Below are 18,860 nucleotides of genomic sequence, written 5' to 3'. Positions count from 1 at the left end.
TTTATATCATTCTTCTCTATATTTAGACAGCAGTGGGGGGCAGGATTAATGGAAAAAGAGGTGGTAAAATATGGTTATTCTTACAGTCATCCAGCAAGAGACCGATGGCCAGTGTGAGGCCTGATATCCCTACTCATGCTAGTCAACATTCTGTGGACACCTGTGATCCTTCTGGAACCATTCCAAAGCCTTGGAATCTCATCATGAACAGCTAAAACTGTGAGTAAGCATCTGGCTGAATCAGGGGCAGCTCTTGCGGGGAGGGGGGAGCAGGGAAACAACCATCCTGCTGCTTGGTGCACTCGTTCCACAGCTGGCCCTAATGAGCCATTTATTTGTTGACCTTGGACTAGTTGCTGAAGAATGATGGATGGAGAAGCATCCACTGGGGGGACTGTGAAGGCAGCTTTCTCTCCTGAGTAATGATCTGTTCTTTCAAGGCAGCTGTGCTTTCAACCCAAGGTCTCTGACCCAAGTAGAAGCATCAGTGCAATAAATGCATTAAGAAGCCAAGGCCAGATGTGTGACTTTCTCCATGAGATATCCTTTCCCCCTTTATGAAAGCCATCTTCTCATTTTTCTCTCCTTGTAAGAACATTAGTACTTATGGAAATGGTATCTGTCAATTTTGATGCCTTTCTTATAAAGGGCCTTCTCATTGCTTATCCACTCCAAATGCAATAGTTTGCATCTATTAACCCCAGATTCTCAGTCCATCCCACTCCCTCCCCCTCGGCAATCACAAGTGTGTTCTCCAGTCCATGAGTTTCTTTTCTGTGGAAAGGTTTATTTGTGCTGTATATTAGATTCCAGATATACGTGATATATGGTATTTGTCTTTGTCTTTCTGACTTCACTCAGTATGAGAGTCTAGTTCCATCCATGGTGCTGCAAATGGCATTATTTTGTTCTTTTTTATGGCTGAGTAGTATTCCATTGTGTATATATACTAATCTTCTTAATCCAATCATCTGTTGAAGGAAACAAATTTCTTAAACTATAAGGAATTATGTTTTTAAATTCCTCACTTTTAAATATTGGTGAAATTGAGCCGCCTGCTGCTCCCGCCTCCACCCGCTCCATGGCCCGAGCCTTTACCTCTTCCTCAACGTGGCCACCCTCCTCCTTAGGCTCCACTACCCGCTTCTCCATCCCATCCAGCAACCAGCTGCAGCTCTGCTTCCCGCTGCTTCCGCCAGGTGCCCAGGGAAGCCAGTGAGGGTTCACGCCTGAGCTGTGGTACCAACCCGCCAGCTGCTGAGAAGATCACGCGGGCCAGGCCGGGAAACCTCCTGACCCACGTGCAGAGGTTCCCTCCCTCCCAACCAAGGCCTGAGTGTGGGATTGCGGTCCCAAACAGCTCATTTTTTTCTTGAGGTCTTATGAGTTAGTCCCACACTACACATTTTAGCTTTTTATCTGTACTCAGAGGCCAGCCTGTTCCTCTGATCAACTGTTAGCAAAATTGCAAATCCTTAGACGCTAAGTGATTTATGGTGATGGGGGTTGGGGAAAGGGTGGAAATTATAAGACCAAGGTGACTGACCACGTAAACTAATATGATTAGCAAATGTATTAAAGTTTGTGGCATTTAAAAAAAATTGGTGAAATTTACTTAATATTGCCTCCAGAGCCAATCCCAAGTAGATTAAAAAATTTTAAATATGTCATTGTTTTCCACAACCCACCTCTATGCCTCTGTTCCCATCTCTGCTTGCTGATGATAAGAAGCCAGTAGCTACGTTGAAGTAGTCTGGGTGTCATTTTAGACCAGTTACAGGGAATTAAATACCATATATTTTCATAATTAAATTCCCTGTCCTGGAGTTCCCGTCGTGGCGCAGTGATTAACGAATCCGACTAGGAACCATGAGGTTGCAGGTTCGATCCCTGGCCTTGCTCAGTGGGTTAAGGACTCGGCGTTGCCGTGAGCTATAGTGTAGGTAGCAGACGCGGCTTGGATCCTGCATTGCTGTGGCTCTGGCGTAGGCCGGTGGCTACAGCTCTGATTAGACCCCTAGCCTGGGAGCCTCCATATGCCGTGGGAGCGGCTCAAGAAAAGGCAAAAAGCCAAAAAAAAAAAAAAAAAAAGAATTCCCTGTCCCAGTTAAAATGTTTGTGCAGTCTCTTCTCGATTCAGACCCATCTTGCATCACAACAACAAATTTATATCCCATAAACATCAGAACTATTACGTGAGAAGACAGTTTCTTCTTTCTGGGGGAAAGGGTGTTGGGTAGAAATCAGTTAAATACATACTTTCTCATTTCATGATCTACATCCTGCTCATTCAAGCTCAGAAATTTCAGAACAGTCTACCCACTTTCAACTTCCAGTCACTGACATGACACTTGAAGATTAAGTGCCTCTCATCCAGTCAACTAGCATTTTTCCATCAAAGATCATAGGAGTGAAATTTCTTAGGTTAATCAGCACAGTCTTCCCTTGTGTGTGTTCCAACAGCAGACTGAACATTTTTCTATATTCTACTTCACTATATTCTAATGATCTGTTTACTTAATTACCTTTTCTCCTAGACTGAAATCTTTTGAAGGCAGAAATTATGTCTTATTTCTTGCTTTAGTCCTTATGCCTAGAGGAGAGCAGGTGCTCAGTAAATAACTGTTGGGAGTTCCCTGGTGGCTCAGTGGGTTAAGGGTCCTGCATTGCCACTGCTATAGCTTGGGTCGGTGCTGTGGCATGGGTTCCCTGGCCTGGGAACTTCTGCATGCCTCAGTGTGGCCAAAATTAATAAATAAATAAATATTGCCTAGAATAGAGGAATTAATGGAGTTGGGCATGTTTGTTTTGTTTTGTTCTGTTTTTGGCCGCACTTGTGGCATACGCAAGTTCTCAGGCCAGAAACTGAATCCAAGCCACTCACCTCCTCAACCTACACCACAGCTGTGGCAATGATGGATCCCTAATCCACTGCACCAGGCCAGAGGTTGAACCCACATCTCTGCAGCAACTGAGCCACCACAGTCAGATCCTTAACCCACTGTGCCACAGAAGGAACTCCAAAGTGGAATTAGAAGCCATAGTTTCTGAGATTGTCAAAAGTAACTCAAGATAAAAATGACTGTGAACTGGCCACACATCATTTGTTTTTTTGTTTGTTTTTATTGAAGTATAGTTGATGTACAATATTACATAAGTTTCAGGTGTACAATGTATTGATTCACAATTTTTAAAAGTTATATTCTATTTATATTTATTATAAAATATTGACTATATCCCCCGTGTTATATAATATATCCTTGTAGTTTATTTTTTATTATTATTTTTAAAATATAGTTGATTTACAGTGTTTCTTGAAGTTCAGTTGTACAGCAAAGTGACCCAATCACACAGGTTTCCCTGAGCTGTACAGTAGGCTTCAACTGCTCATCCATTCCACATATAACAATTTGCATCCAAAAAAACCCCCAAATGCCCATTTATCCCATTCCTTCCCCTTTCCCCCCTGGGAACCCCAAGTCTACTCTCCTTGGCCATGATCTGTTCTTTTGTTTGTTTGTTTGTCTTTTTCCCATTTCTTGGGCCACTCCTGTGGCATATGGAGGTTCCCAGGCTAGGGGTCAAATCAGAGCTGTAGCCACCGGCCTGCACCACAGGATCTGAGCTGCATCTGCAGCATACACCATAGCTCACGGCAATGCCAAATCCTTAACCCACTGAGCAAGGCTAGGGATTGAACCCGCAACCTCATGGTTCTTGGTCGGATTTGTTAATCATTGTGCCATGACGGGAACGCCTGCCTTTTTCTTTCTGACTTACTTGATTTAGTATGAGAATCTCTAGTTCCATCCATGTTGCTGCAGATAGCATTAATTTGTCTTTTTTATGGCTGAGTAATATTCCATTGTATATATGTACCACATCTTCTTAATCCATTCATCTGTTTAGGTTGTTTCCATGTCTTGGCTATGGTGACTAGTGCTGCAATGAAAATAAGGGTGCATGTATCTTTACCTACTAGTTTGTACCTTTTAATCTCCTACCTGTATAGTGCCCCTCCCCACCTCACTTTCCCCACTGGTAACCATTAGTTCATTCTCTGTATCTGTGAGTTTGTTTCTTATTTGTTAAAATCACTAGTTTGTTGTATTTTTTAGATTCAGTATGTAAATGATATTATACAGTATTTATCTTTTTCTCTCTGGCTTTATTTCACTTGAAATAATACCCTCCACCCATGTTGTTGCAGACGGCAAAATTTCATTCTTTTTTATGGCTGAGTAGTATTCTATTGTGTATATATACAATATCTTCTTCATCCATTCATCTGTTGATGAACATTTAGGTTGCTTCCATATCTTGGCAGTTATAAATAATGCTGCTGTGAACATTAGTGTGCATGTATCTTTTCAAATTAATATTTTTGGGATTTTTTGGTATCTATACCCAGACGTAGAATTGCTGGATCACATGGCAGTACTTTTTTAAATTTTTTGAGGAAGCTCCATACTGTTTTCCACAGTGGCTACACCAATCTACATTTCTACCAACAGTGTACAAACGTTGGCTCATTTTTCTTCACATCTTCACCAACATTGTTTGTATTCTTTTTGATGATGGCCTCACAAGTGCGAGGTAATAATTCATTGTGTTTTTGATTTCCATTTCTCTAATGATTAGCGGTGTTGAACACCTTTTCATGTCCCTATTTGACCACATCATTTGTAAAAATTAGCACAGAATACCTATGCTTTGAATGGCTAAGGGCCCAAGGATTTCAAGGTCATAGTGGAATGACCTCACTTTTTTTCCTAGACTTTTTTATTATAAAAATTTCATACATAAAGAAACATTACACCAAAAAATAGTAGAGTGAACATCTGTATACCTATAAAGCTAAGTAATATAATGTTGACAATTGTTAATATTTAGCCATATTTGCTTTATAGATATCTATAAAGATTTGCAGGTGTTTTTAAATAGCTGTCATGTTTAATAAAAAGACATTCTTTATATAAAGAGGGCATCTAAAAAAAGGCATTTAAAGGTCATTCCAGGAATTCCCCTTGTGGTGCAAGCAGAGCAAATCTCACTAGGATCCATGAGGATGTGGGTTTGATTCCTGGCCTCACTCGGTGGGTCGGGGATCTGGTGTTGTCGTGAGCTGTGGTGTGTACGTTACAGATGCGGCTTGGATCCTGTGTTGCTGTGGCTGTGGTGTAGGCTGGCAGCTGTAGCTCCGATTCAGCCCCTAGCCTGGAACTTCTATGTGCTGCAGGTACAGCCCTAAAAAGAAAAAAGAAAAAAAAAAAGTTATTCCATTGTCAAGAATTAAAGACCAGATCCCTTATGGAAGGTTTCAAGGCCTTTTGTGATCTGGCTCTTATTAATTTTCTTTTTAAATTTATTTGTTACTGCCCCTCTACTTCATCCTCTTCTCCAGCCTGAACTGCTTTAAATTCAGTGTTCAGCTTTCTTTCCCCTTCCTCTGGGTCTTTGCATGTGCTGTTCCGTTTGTCTGGTACATTTTGCCTCCATCTACCTTCATCTGGCTAATTCCTACTTTGCTTCTAAACTTAAATATCTTCTCCCTCCTTCCTTTCTGATACATTCAGGCTCCTACCTGGGAACTTTTACCCCAAGCTTTCTTAGTGCCCCCATCAGAGCTCTTAAAACATGATATGACATAAGAAGCAACATGTATTCAGCCTCTGCCCCGCTTTCCCAGCACAGAGCTCCTAAAACTGTTAGACACCCTGAAGTGATAAGTATCTTCTCATATGCTAATGAGATGGCTGGCCAATGGGGCCCCTGGATGGAGGGTGTTTGTCAGGGAAATGGACCATGTCCTTAGAGGATTGAGATTTTCAGCCTCACACCCAACCTCCAGGGGTGGGGAGAAAGGCTGAGGATGGGGTGAGTCGTTTTCTAATGGCCAATGATGTAATCAATTATCCCTATGTAATGAAACCTCTATCTAAAAATAAAAAACAAAAAAAAACCCTAACTGAAGGGGTTCAGAATGCTGCCAGGGTTGATGAACACGCTATGCACTAGGAGGGTGATACACCTAGAGAGGGCACTGGAAGCTCCACACATCTTACCCTGTGCCTCTCTTCCATCTGGCTGCTCCTGAGTTGTACCCTTTTATAAGTAAATTGTTTTTCTGAGTACTGTGAGCTATTCTAGCAAATTATCAAACCTGAGGAGAGGTCATGGCAGCTCCCAATTTATAGCCAGGCAGTCAGAAGTACAGGTAAATTTTAGGACTTGAAACTGATGTCCGAAGTTGGGGATGTGGTTGAGGGAGCGGTCTTGTGGGACTGAGCCCTTAGCCTGTGCGATCTAATGCTAACTCCAGGTAGATAGTATCAGAATTGAGTTAAATTGTAGGATACCCCTTCAGTTTCCACTGAGAACTGAAGAATTGCTTGGTATGAAAAATTCTACACATCTACAGGTGATGGGGGGAGGGATGGACACCTGTCAGAGTGTTGAGAGTAGTAGAGGAAAAAACGGAAGGTTCCCTTTAGTTGGTGAGCAGGAGAAATAGGGCAGCTTTTCCCTTTTCGTGCCATATGTCTCTCTCCATGATTAGACCTGGCCTAGGTGACTGTATTTCATTTATCTCTGTAAACTCTACACCTAACCGGGGTTTTACACATAGTAAGTGCTCAATGAATATTTATTGAAAGAATAAGTTCATGGAGAGGCACTAGACTAGGTAGGTATTATAGAGCTTGAGGCACTGAATGCCTTTAGCAAAGCTTTCCCCCTTTTAGCCTTAGTTTCCCCATGTGTGCTCCATGTGCTCAAGCCCTCAAGTTCCATTATTCCATAGTGTCAGAAGGAGTAGATTTTAGGGCTACTAAATGTCAAGCAGTTCCTACAACAACCACAGGTTGTCTGCAGGTCTGGCCCAGACCTGCAGTATTTCAGTGCAGATGCACCCGACACAAGGAGATTCCAAAGACCCTCTCTTCTCCCAGAGGCAGATTATCTGATCTGTCCTCTCCTCTTTGCCAATTCCTCTATCCTAGATCTGTTTCTGAGGTCCCTAGAGATTTAATAAGTGGTTGCTATAGAAACAGCATCCCTTCTGAAAGCTTTTTCCCTCTTAGTGCAGACTACTCCTGACTATGCAGGTTAACTCCCAGTGAATGTGGGGCAGAGTCCTAGTAAAACCTGACTCGAAGACAGGGAACCAGGAAATGACATTAAGTATAACATATGGCATTTGTAGTGAGCTATTACTTACACCAGCTCATCTAATTCTCATGTCAACTGGGGAAGTGATTGCTACTATCCCTGTTTCATAGATGAGGAAACTGAAGCTCTGCTCAGAGAATTAAGAGGCTTTTCTATAGCCACAAAGTTTGAGTGTGAAAGCAGCCATTTAAAAACAAGTCTGATTTCAAAGCCTATGTCTAACCATTAGGTGTGACTGCCTCCTAATTCAATCAGGTTACAGTGAGACCTCAGCACTATGTTTGGAGAAAATGGGATTCCTGGAATTGACAAGGTACCAGGGACTCACCAGCAATCCAGTCTCCCAAATCTGGAAGATAATTGAAGACTGTCCAGAGCTGGTGCCAGTGTCCAGTTGGCTGGATAAGGCAGCATATACCACTCACTGGCAGAATTCAAATTCGAGCGATCATGAGGGAAGTTGTACCCTCTCAAAGCCTTATCCCTCATCTTAGTTCATTTGATTCTCATAAAAGACTCAGGAGAAGCAGATTATCATGCCTGTTTTACAGACAGGGACACCGAGGCTCAAAAGGGTGACTTGTCCAAAGCTAAATAACAAGTATACAATTGGAAAAAGTTATTCTAGATCTTCTGGTTATAATTCCAGTACCCAAAGTGCTAAAATTTTAATCACCTCTAGTCACAGAAGGTATCACCAGCAGAGAGGATGATAATAATGGACACCATTTATTGGACTTAGATGTTTAAGAGGCTGGAAAGTTAAGGGAGTACTATACAACATACTCATTGACATATCTCTGACCAAACTTAGTCACTTCTAGTTGCCACATCTAGCTGCAAGGGAGGCTGGTAACCATATCATTCTGTTACTGAGGAGGAAAGGAAGAATGGATGAGAGGGCAGGCAATCAGTAGCGCTGGTCACACTATGCTTCAAGGCTCAGATTTAGTTTCATCTTTTTCTTGAAGCAATTTTATCATAATTACCAAAGTGCTTTTGGAATGCGCTGTACTAGTTTCTGTATGATTTATGTGCCAGATGTTATGGGAAGAGGGATGATGTGAGACAGATATATCTGAGACATAAAAATGGATATAGTAATGCATATACATAGATACAGAAGTAAACAAAGATGTAAACATAAACTTTGAGATGGGTAGCATAGTGGTTTGGAAAAAGTATGGAGTTTCAAGTCAAACATCCATGCTCAAGCCCTATCCCCACCCATAATTTCTGGGCAAATCTGTAGGTTAAGTAACCTAGGCCTCAATTTCTTAATCTGTAAAATGAAGACCATAATAGAACCCATCTAATAAGGTTGTTGTGATGGCTAAATAAGATAATGCATGTAAAGGACTTAGCACTTTTCCAGGCACATAGTTAAGTACTCATTAAATATTAGCCACTCTTATTTCTCCTTCATTTCTCTCAGTGACCTTCTGAGACTGATGACATCATTCTCACTTTTTTTTTTTTTTGTCTTTTTCCCGTTTCTTGGGCCACTCCTGCGGCATATGGAGGTTCCCAGGCTAGGGGTCGAATTGGAACTGTAGCCACCGGCCTACACCAGAGCCACAGCAACACGGGATCCAAGCCGCATCTGCGACCCACACCACAGCTCACAGGAATGCCGGATCCTTAACCCTCTGAACAAGGCTAGGGATCAAACCCGCAACCTCATGGTTCCTAGTCAGATTGGTTAACCACTGATCCATGACAGGAATGCTTATCCTCGCTTTTAAAAAGAGAAAACAGGAGTTCCCATTGTGGCTCAGCATTAGCAACCCAACTGGTATCCATGAGGATGTGGGTTCGATCCCTGACATCCCTCAGTGGGTTAAATATCCGCCGTTGCCATGAGTTGTGGTGTTGGTCACAGGTGTGGCTCAGATCCAACATCGCTGTGGCTGTGGTGTAGGTCGGTACCTATAGCCCCAATTTGACCCCTAGCCTGGGAACTTCCATATGATGTGGGTGTGGCCCTAAAAAGACAAACAAACAAACAAATAAATAAATGAAACTGAAGAAATTAGGAGAAATTAAAGAACTTACCTAGAGTAACAATGTAATGGTAGTAGCACTGAGGCAGGAACTCAAACCTGACCTCAAATCCTGGGTTCTTGGTTCAAGACCCCTTTCTTCTGTTTCTTTTCGCCTTGGCATGTCAAATACATAACCTGCTTCCTATAATTGTCTGCTATAACAAATTCACATGAATCAGCTGTCACTCTGTCTTTTGCTTTAAGGCCTTGTAGGCTGATGGCTCCATGGAACATTGAAATACAGGGAAAAATATTTTTAATTTTCAGGATAAGGATCATTGTCATATGAAATCTATATAGGGTGGAAAAATCTTATTAGAAAGATTTTATTTAGAAAGAAATTAACTTAAAGCAGCTTTTTTGACTAGCAGAGGAATAATGAGGAAAAGCACATGCATCTAAGTAAAACATGAAGCTGTTCTCCCTTGAAGATACAATTTAGCATTCCAAGCTGCATACTTCATTTGCTTCAGGTACAAAACCATTTGAGTCTCTTTCTTACTAAGAATCAAGGTATTTTCAGAAGCATTAACTCAATTTTGAGAGATAATTGTGCTTGGGAAAGGAGGATTCAGTGCACTCACGTACATTTCCAAAAATGAAGAGATATGCTTAATCCATTATAACTGATAAGGTAAAGGGCTCTCCTTAGGTACATCCTGAGCTGTGATCAGAACAGATCAGATTCCTTTTACAGTGCTCCAAGGTGAATCCTTTTTACCGTGAACAGGCTTGGATTCAGTGCCAAAACTCCTGGGCTCTAGTTCCAGACACTGCTGTGAGATAGCTTTATGCACAAGCCACTCTCCCTTTCTCTCCCTTTCCATTTTAGCCTCAATAAAATGAGAGAGTAGGGCTATCTGACCATTTAGGAACCTATAGCTGAAACACTGTTGTATAGCCCTGGGATTGATTCTGGACGTTTGCAAAGAATTAAGTAAAGCAAAGCAAATGGAATGGTACAGGTCACATTTTTATTTTTTTCAGGTCCCATTCTAATTAGTTTTGTCTGCTGATTCTGTTTGTTGTAAGGCATTTTTTCGCCTTTATTTATTTTTGTTGCTGTTGTTGTTGCCTTTAGGGGGTGATCCTCCTTAGGATTTGTACTTGGTGTAAATATTGCACATTGTTGACATGTTGATGAATACTTTTAAAAAATCTAACATCTGTATAGCATTTCACACAGTGCAAAGCAAGCTCACTGTCATTAACTCACTCAGTTTTCACGATTAACCCCTAAAATGCACTCTTGCTGCACTGGGGAAAGCCTGGATTTTGGACTCAAAGAGCCTGAGGCTAAATTCCAGCTCAACTCCTAAGTCCAAAGAACTTGGGAAAGTTTCTTAACTTTTCTAAACCCTCCAACTTCCTTATCTTTGAAACCAGGAAGAGGGTAACAATAAAATGAGGTTTTTATGGAAAATACCTAGCAGTCTAATAGCTTGTCTTTCCCTTATCTTGGGAGGACACTAGAAAGCTAGATTAAGAGACTCTCCTAAGGTTAAGAGCTGCCCAAGGCAACACCTATTAAGAGGGAGTCAAGTGATTAAGCAAATTTAAGACACCTACAAAAAATGTACTTTGGTTTTTTAATATTTTTGTTTGAAAGATAAGGAGTGGTTGTGTATAATAAGTGGGAAGGGTCTGAGTAAGTGTTAGGCTGTATGAAGCTCAGAAGTTCTGGGACATCCTGGTAGCCCCATCATTCATCCTGGCATCCAGGGGACATTGAGCACCTGCTATTTGCAAAAAGACCTCTCCAAGGAAGAGAAATAAACAGATTTGGAGGTTAATGGAGTCCCAGGGCTGGTGGTAGCCTCAGGAGCTACCAACTACCACTTCAGGAGGGTTTGTTATTATTAATTAGTCACTGGTTTATTCCAACATTATTCTGGGTATTAGAGATACCAGTACTCATCTTCTTCAAGTCTAGCAAGGATACAGCAATGACCTAGGAAAGAAAAGAGCACTCAAACAGAGGTGTCACAGAAGGGAAGGTGCTTTTGTATGGGGAGGTCACAGAGGCTTCCCAGAGAAGGTGAGTTTAGAGCTAATCTTTGAGGTAAGGCTGATGAGGACTTTACCAGACTGATGAGAGGAAGACATCATTCCAGGCAGAGGTGAGACACAGCCTAGAGCATTTGGAAAACCACAGATTGTTAAGGATTTGTAGGTGAGGAGAACAGGCAAGAAATACGTGGTCAGATCTCACCAAAAGGTTGTAAGGAGCAAAATTCAACAGTAAATTTTGAAGATTTTATTCCTTGATTTAGTAAGTCATGAATCAGGTAGCATCCAATCTAGTTAATTGAAAGGAGGTCAGAAGAGCTTTAAAAGGCAAGAGATTTTTATAGACCAACATGAGCAGGAATAAGGAAGTTATCCTGGGCATTTGCTGATTGGTTAAAGCAGGGTAACTTTCCTTATATGGAGCACAGGGAAGTCTTAGAGCATGGTTAGGTAGCTTATGCTGAGCAGGCAAATGCTGATTGGCTGACCTAGACCTTCCTTCCTTTTTTGGGAGCACTGAGCATAGAAACTTACTTAAGCCTTGCTTTGCTGTCATGGGGCTGAGCATGAGTGACTCCATATTGAGCCTAATCTGGTTATGTAATAAGGCTTTGACTGGAATTGGAACTGACATGATCCTATAGACACTGAAAACCAGTAAAAGTAAGTGAAGAGGTAATACATCCACTTGGTCGCTGAGAGAGCCTGTTGGCCCACACTCAGAAGTGCACTCAGGTGTGTGGAAGAAGGGGTGAGGTTTAGAAGAACAGACTGAAAGGCTGATGTGATGCTAACTCAAGAAAAATTGCTAGTCACCAAACTTCAATTATTTTCTCTAAAAATTTAGAAGAAAATTAATAACTTTTCAAAAACTTTCTCATTTTAAGTCAGCTGTGGTATAGTAGACTGTACTTGAAACTAGTTTAAATGTTTTATCACTTATTATTTCTGTAATAATGGGTAAGTTTCTTACCCTCCAGCTTCCATTCCATCATCTGTAAAACAGAAATAATGTTTCCTATCCTGTGGGGTTATTCCAAGATTAGGATAATATAAACAAAAGGTCTCATGTTCAGTAGTTAACATGGTAAATGCTATCTACTATTACACAAATTTTTTTATCTTAATTTGCTGAAGAGTCCGCTGTCGGAATGTATTTAAATATGACCTAATTTATAGTGTTCAATCTATAGAAATTCAATTACACATGACATACCAGAAACACATTTATTTTTTAAAAGGAGGCTTGTTAGCATCTTCTCTGTAATTCTCCCTCTGTCCCCAAAAGTCAGATTCTTAAAATACTGGGTGGGAGAATGGGAAAAAGGGAAAATAGGCAGTAAACTGTTAATTCATTATATTATATGTTTCATCTAAATCATTTGAATCCTGTGATGACACCTAACCTTTCTCAGTTTTCCTTTGATTTTTCTCTTTACAGCTCTAGTCCCCTCAGACAAACCAATTAAACTTCAGAAACCCTTGAAGGATTGTGTGTTCTCAGCTCAGCCTCACTTAGAATTTCAAATGAGATGCCACCTTCTCAGAGAATACTCAATTGTTCTTTTATCAAATCCTGTGATTTCCTAATGTCAGTCATTCAGTCAGCCTTTATTAGGTGATTTCTATTCTTGGTGGGCAGTACAAAAGAAGAGAAAAAGACAAGTCATTCAGATGCAGAATTAACAATCTGGACCTTCTACAAAACCTGCAGCAGAAAGGGTTTTATATGCCTTATCATTTACAAGGCATTTTGCCACTTTTAAGGTGTTTCCATGGTCACTATAGTTTTTAGTCTTTCCAAGAATTCTCGAATGTATTATCATCAGCAATCAGAATTTTGGAAATGAGGAACTGCTGCTTAAAAAAGATTTGTGACCTACTCAGATAATACACATTCCTTAGTCCAAGGCAGAATTGATGCTTCTTCAGTCCAGGTCTCTCTGACTCCAGGTCTGGGTCTGCTAAGCCCTGAAAGCTGAGCTTGAGAAACTTTAATGAAAAGATAAATTACCCTAAATTTGGAGGATGTGTGTGCTACATCTTTTCTAGAAGAAATAGAAGTTGGAGTTCCCGTCATGGCTCAGTGGTTAACGAATCCGACTAGGAACCATGAGGTTGCAGGTTCAATCCCTGGCCTTGCTCAGTGGGTTAAGGATCCGGCATTGCTGTGAGCTGTGGTGTAGGTTGCAGATCCAGCGTTGCTGTGGCTCTGGTGTAGGCCGGCAGCTACAACTCCAATTAGACCCCTAGCCTGGGAACCTCCATAGGCCACAGGTGCGGCCCTAGAAAAGGCAAAAAGACAAAAAAAATAAAATAAAATAAATAAAAACAGAAGAAATAGATGTAGAATTCTAGGAGTTGCCACTGTGGCTCAGCAGGTTAAGGATCCAGCTTGTCTCTAAGGCAGCACAGGTTCAATCCCTGGCCTGGCACAGTGGGTTAAGCTGTGACATAGGATTATAGTTACTTCTGGTGTCTTTGCAGGTGAGGCTGGTCTACAAACTTTTGCAGGCTTTCTGGCACTAGGGGCCAGTGCCTACCCAATGGTGGGTGGAGGTGTGTCTTGGCCTGGTGGTCAGGGTCATGTCAGGGGGCATGTCTAGAGGTGACTGTTGGCTTGGGGAGTCCTTAGGCAGCCTGTCTGCTGGTGGGTGTTCCTACTCAGTTGGTTGTGGGTCCTGAGGCATCATAGCCCTGGAGCTTACAGGCTGTTGGGTGGGGCCAGGTCTCTGTCCAAAGGACCCAAAATGTTTGTCTCCAGCTAGAGTTTCTGTAGGTCCCCACCATGTCTGTCACCAAATTTTTATGACCCCAGAGGAGCCACAGCCACCCCCTGCCTCCCTGGGAGAACCTCCAAGACCAGCAGGTAGGTCTGGCCCAGGCTCCTTTGATGTCACTGCTTTTTCCCTGGGTCCCAGGGCATATAAGACCTTGCGTGCACCCTCCAAGAGTGGAGGTTCTCTTTCCCCCAGTCCTGTGGAACTCCTGAAATCAAGCCCTGCTGGCCTTCAAAGCCAAATGCTCTGGGGACTCTTTCTTTAGATGCCAGACCTCTAGGGGAACTGGACATGGGGCTCAGAGCTCTTACTCCTATGGGAGAACTTTTGCAGTAGAATTATTTTCCAGTTTGTGGGTTACCACCCGAAAGATATGGGATTTGTTTATGCCTCCTGCCACATCAGGGTTTTTTCTTTATATCTTTATGTAGAATATCTTTTTTGGTAGATGCCAGTCTTTTTATCAATGGTTGTTTACCAGTTATTTGTGATTTTGCTGTGCTTGTAAGAGGAGGCGAGCTCAAGGTCTTTTTACTACGCAGTCTTTTCTCGTTCCTCCAAGAGCAGAATTTTAACCCACTTTATTGTGGGTGAACTTTCTCTAACAGATGAGTTTGAGATATCTGAAGCAGTCATTTTCTTTGGGTGATCCTCACTGCAGTGAAACTCAATGTCAGGGAAAAAATGATGCTACATTCAGATTGAGACATAAAACATAGGGGGAAAGTCATTAGTAAGACATTAGGTAATGAAGCATAGACTTAAGAATGCTAGCAATACTCCTTCGTGGTTTTTAATTTTCTTTTCCATGTTTTAAAACAGGTCAGATTTCTATCTTATATCCTCATCTTTTTCTTATGGAAAAGACCCAGATTTGTGAGAGCAAAACCATGTCTTAGATTTTCTTTACTCAGAATTACCTCCATTAAAAAAAATATACATAATAGGATTGGGCAAAATAAAAAGGGTTAACAAACAAAAAAAAACGTGGAAATTTTAAGTTGGTGCCATGGGTATTGGTCCTAGCCCTGGCGGCTAAAGCTGTCACCTTAACTGCTAAACACTATGTACTTTGGCTGTCTTGTCTCTACCACCTCAGGATGAACTCAACCCCTCTGCTTCTTTCTGTCACTTACTTTAGACTCACCACCCCCAGGCCACATCTATTCTCTGGCTGTCGGAGAACTAAGAGCAGATAACCTGCCACTGCAGCTTCCAGTCTAGGGATTAAAGAAAGGCGGGTGTACAGAGTTCTCTTGCGGTGCAGCAGGTTAAGGATCTGGCATTGTCACTGCTGTGGCTTGGATCACTGCTGCAGTGTGGGTTCATTCCCTGGTCTGGGAACTTCTTCATGCCATGGGAACTGCCAAAAAAAAGAAAGGAGGGTTTGGATGTGAGCCAGCATAAATGTCATAAACATGCACTGTAGGAACTTAATACACATTTTTAGCCATGGTCATGGGACCATCCAAATACTGCTTCTATAGGCATTCCACAAAGAAAGAAGAGTCCCAGGTTTGACCTTAGTAGATGACCCCAGGCCTATTGCCCCAAATCAGAGCATGAATACAGGGGCTACAATCCTGAGAGGAGAGTGTGACGTGGAGGCCGGTATGCCTATGCATGGAATTTACATTCTCCAGTCTGTACACCCATCTGATGTAACACTCCAGAAATACTTATTTTGAAAGCTGTGTATAAGACCATGAAGAGTGAAATTTGTCTTAAAGAAGCAGAAATTCATTCATCAATTGACAAGCATTTATTCAACCTGCACGTTAGGCTCTGGGAATAAAAATAGCAGCATGACACTGCCTTTGATCAGGAAACAGCCGCAGTCTGATGAGGGAGGGACTATGATGTGAGATGGAGAGGTCAAAGGTTACAAATGAAATCCAGGTGAAAGGCGTGCGGAGGTCAGGTCGTGGAGAATGACTTGTGAGTGGCAGGGGTTTACAGGTGGTTGTCTAAGAAAAGCAGTTATTGGTATATAGAATGGACCCTTGACCAACAAGAGTTTGAATGGCGTGTGGCCACTTATATGCAGATTTTTTTTTTTTTTTTCACTAAATACGTCCTGCATTATTACATGATCTGTGCTTGGTTGTTTCTGTAGATGCAGAACCAGGGATATGGAGAATTAACTGTAAAGTTCTATGGGGCTCTTTGACTGCCTGGGGGTCAGCCCCTGTAACCACATCATTCAAGGGTCAACTGTGCTTCAGAGCTGTGACGAGAGAGCCAGTTGACCTCTCTTCCTTCCTGAAAAATTTTAGACTATTTCCCTTCAGTCTTCTATATTTTGAACAGTGAATCATGGACTGTCATTTCTTTGAAGGCTGGAAACAGATCTAACCCAAATACCTCACAAGAAGCTCACACATGATTGGTGCTCGGAAAACATCGTTCCAACCAAATAGAACTAGTTGCAAGTTAAACCTCTTCCCAGCTTTGGAGCTCAGTTTTCTTCACTACAAAATATAAGATATAACTTAGGTCCCTGATGGTGTGAAAGGTCTAAATATTCAGTTTCTCAGTTCATTTAGTCATTCGAATCTTTGCAAATTAAGAGTTCCCATTGTGGCTCAGCGGTAACAACTCAACTAGTGTCCATGAGGACACAGATTTGATCCCTGGCCTCACTCAGTGGATTAAAGGACCTGGCATTGCCATGAGCTGTGGTGTAGGTGGCAGACATGGCTCAAACCCTGTGTTGTTGTGGCTGTGGTGCAGGTCAGCAGCTACAGCTCCAATTGCACCTCTAGACTTTGAATTCCATGTGCCGCTGGTGCAGCCCTAAAAATCTTCGCAAATTAACTTATTAAAATCCTGTGGATCCCAGCTGTTGAGAATTTGGTAGATGGCTGACTTCCTTCTGTCTGTAGCGGCTGAGGCTGTGCCTGTAAAATGTCCAAACAACCGCTGAGCTCTGTCAAAAATGCAGCAGGGCCGATTGAAGAGAGGGCGGCCAAAATATTCACCCTTATGACCTCAGGCAGATTTGTAATCTCATTCACTGACTCTTTAGTGTCAGCTCACTCAATGACTCTTTAGTGTCACCAATGGCTCACTCAACATCCCCTCTAATAGGAAAAGGAAATTATGGCAGATGTGTGCCTTGAGATCATTTTTGTAAAAGGATTTGCAACTGTTGCATGCAATCAGAATGTGACTCATTACATTATTGTTAATAGCGATGATGGTTTTTTTTAAATCTGGAAAAATACACAGCAAACTATTAGCAGCATTTATATCTGAAAGGTAAGATTAAAAGATTCTTTCTCAGGTGTTCCCTTGTGGCCTATCAGTTAAAGGCCAAAAGCATTGTCACTGCTGTGGCTCAGGTTCCTGCTGTGGTGCAGGTTCAGTCTCTGGCCCAGGAACTTCTGCATGTCACAGGCACAGACCAAAAAAAAAAAAAAAAAAATTGTAAGTAGATACTTTCTTAGATTTGTGTTTCTAAGAAGTTGAATTTAAAACAATCGACTCACATTAATTTTGTGCCAGAAAAATGACTTAAGAGAAAAAAATAAATAATGTGACCCCTCCTGTGTTTAATTTTTTTTTTAGTTTTGTTTGTTTTTGCTTTTTAGGTCCATACCTGTGGCATACGGAGGTTCCCAGGCCAGGGGTCAAATCGGAGCAGCAGCAGCTGCCCTATGCCGCAGCAAGAGCAACACAGGATCTGAGCCGTGTCTGCAACCTGCACCACAGCTCACGGCAATGCCAGATCCTTAACCCACTGAGCAAGGCCAGGGATAGAACCCACAACCTCATGGTTACTAGTCGGATTCATTCTGCTACACCAAAATGGGACTCCCCCTCTGTGTTCAGTATTGTTGTGTAATTATCTTAACCACATGGTCCAGGCAGGGAGTCACTTAGAGTTCTGATGCTGCTTTGTACTTACTAGCTGGGTGACAATAGCCCAGCCACCTAACATCTGGAAGCTTATTCCTTTATGTGTTAAATGGGGATTAAACTGTCTACTTCCAGAGTTCCTGCTGTGGCACAGTGGGTTAAGAATCCCACTGCAATGGCTTGGATTGCTGCAGAGGCATGGGTTCCATCCCTAGCCCAGTACAGTGGATTAAAGGCCACAGCTGCACGTAGGTCACAGCTGTGGCTGATTCAATCCCTGGTCCAGAAACTTCCATATGCTATGCACGCAGCCATAAAATTAAAACAAACAAACAACAAAAAAACTGCCCACCTCCTGGAATCAGTGAGAGGACCTCAGAGATGCATCTGAAAACACAACAGTGTAAAAAAAATCAAGAAAGTATTTTTATCTTATGGATCTTTCCAGCAACCATGTTGTTTGGGTTGGATTTCTTATCTCTCATTTTATGAAAGATACAGCAAAGGTGCACACAGGTTAAGTAAACGGTTTTAGACGGCAAAGCTAGTTAGCCCTGAGGTTTATTTCCTATTGGCATATTCTTATGCATATGTTTTTATGTATCTGTTTGTTTGCCTAGGGCTAGGGTATCACTTGCATATCATTTTCTTATACCATCCAAAAAAGAATACAAGTATAAAAGAAGAAAATCTTAATTAACAAATCTGCCATTAACAAAATAGTTGTCACCATCTTGGGCAGCTGTGAAGAAAGAACCACGAATCCAAGCCCAATTGAAGGCTGCCAAATGTAATTTTCTCCAGCTTTATTTATCTCTATAAAGCAATTGAACAGAAGGCAGAAAAGATGAAAGAGAAAAAATAGCTCATTTCAAAGTAAGGCAACCTATATTCTTTGTGCCATCGCTTCCCTTCCCCCAAATCCCGCTTCAGCAGCAGCCTCTAGAAATGCTGATGAATTCTTAACATATTGAAGCTCTGTCTCATATTTCAC

The 18,860-nt window shown here is 41.8% G+C and overlaps 1 protein-coding gene across 1 annotated transcript in view; it reads left to right on the top strand.

Moving 5' to 3' along the window:
* Positions 1 to 18,860, top strand: part of LOC146399759 (uncharacterized) — a 113,590-nt gene that overhangs the window by 36,702 nt on the left and 58,028 nt on the right. Inside the window, exon 3 of the mRNA XM_084975507.1 lies at positions 87 to 219. Coding sequence (XP_084831633.1) covers positions 87 to 124 — 38 coding nt within the window. The 3' untranslated portion in view covers positions 125 to 219. The remainder of the gene's footprint in view (positions 1 to 86; positions 220 to 18,860) is intronic.

This window comes from Sus scrofa, chromosome 9 (genome assembly GCF_054392235.1).
Source record: "Sus scrofa isolate SSC_HxYL_T2T_F1_AM1 chromosome 9, Sscrofa_HxYL_maternal_Yorkshire_Landrace_v2.0, whole genome shotgun sequence".
NCBI lineage: Eukaryota > Metazoa > Chordata > Mammalia > Artiodactyla > Suidae > Sus > Sus scrofa.
This window is presented reverse-complemented; position numbering and strand designations above follow the sequence as displayed.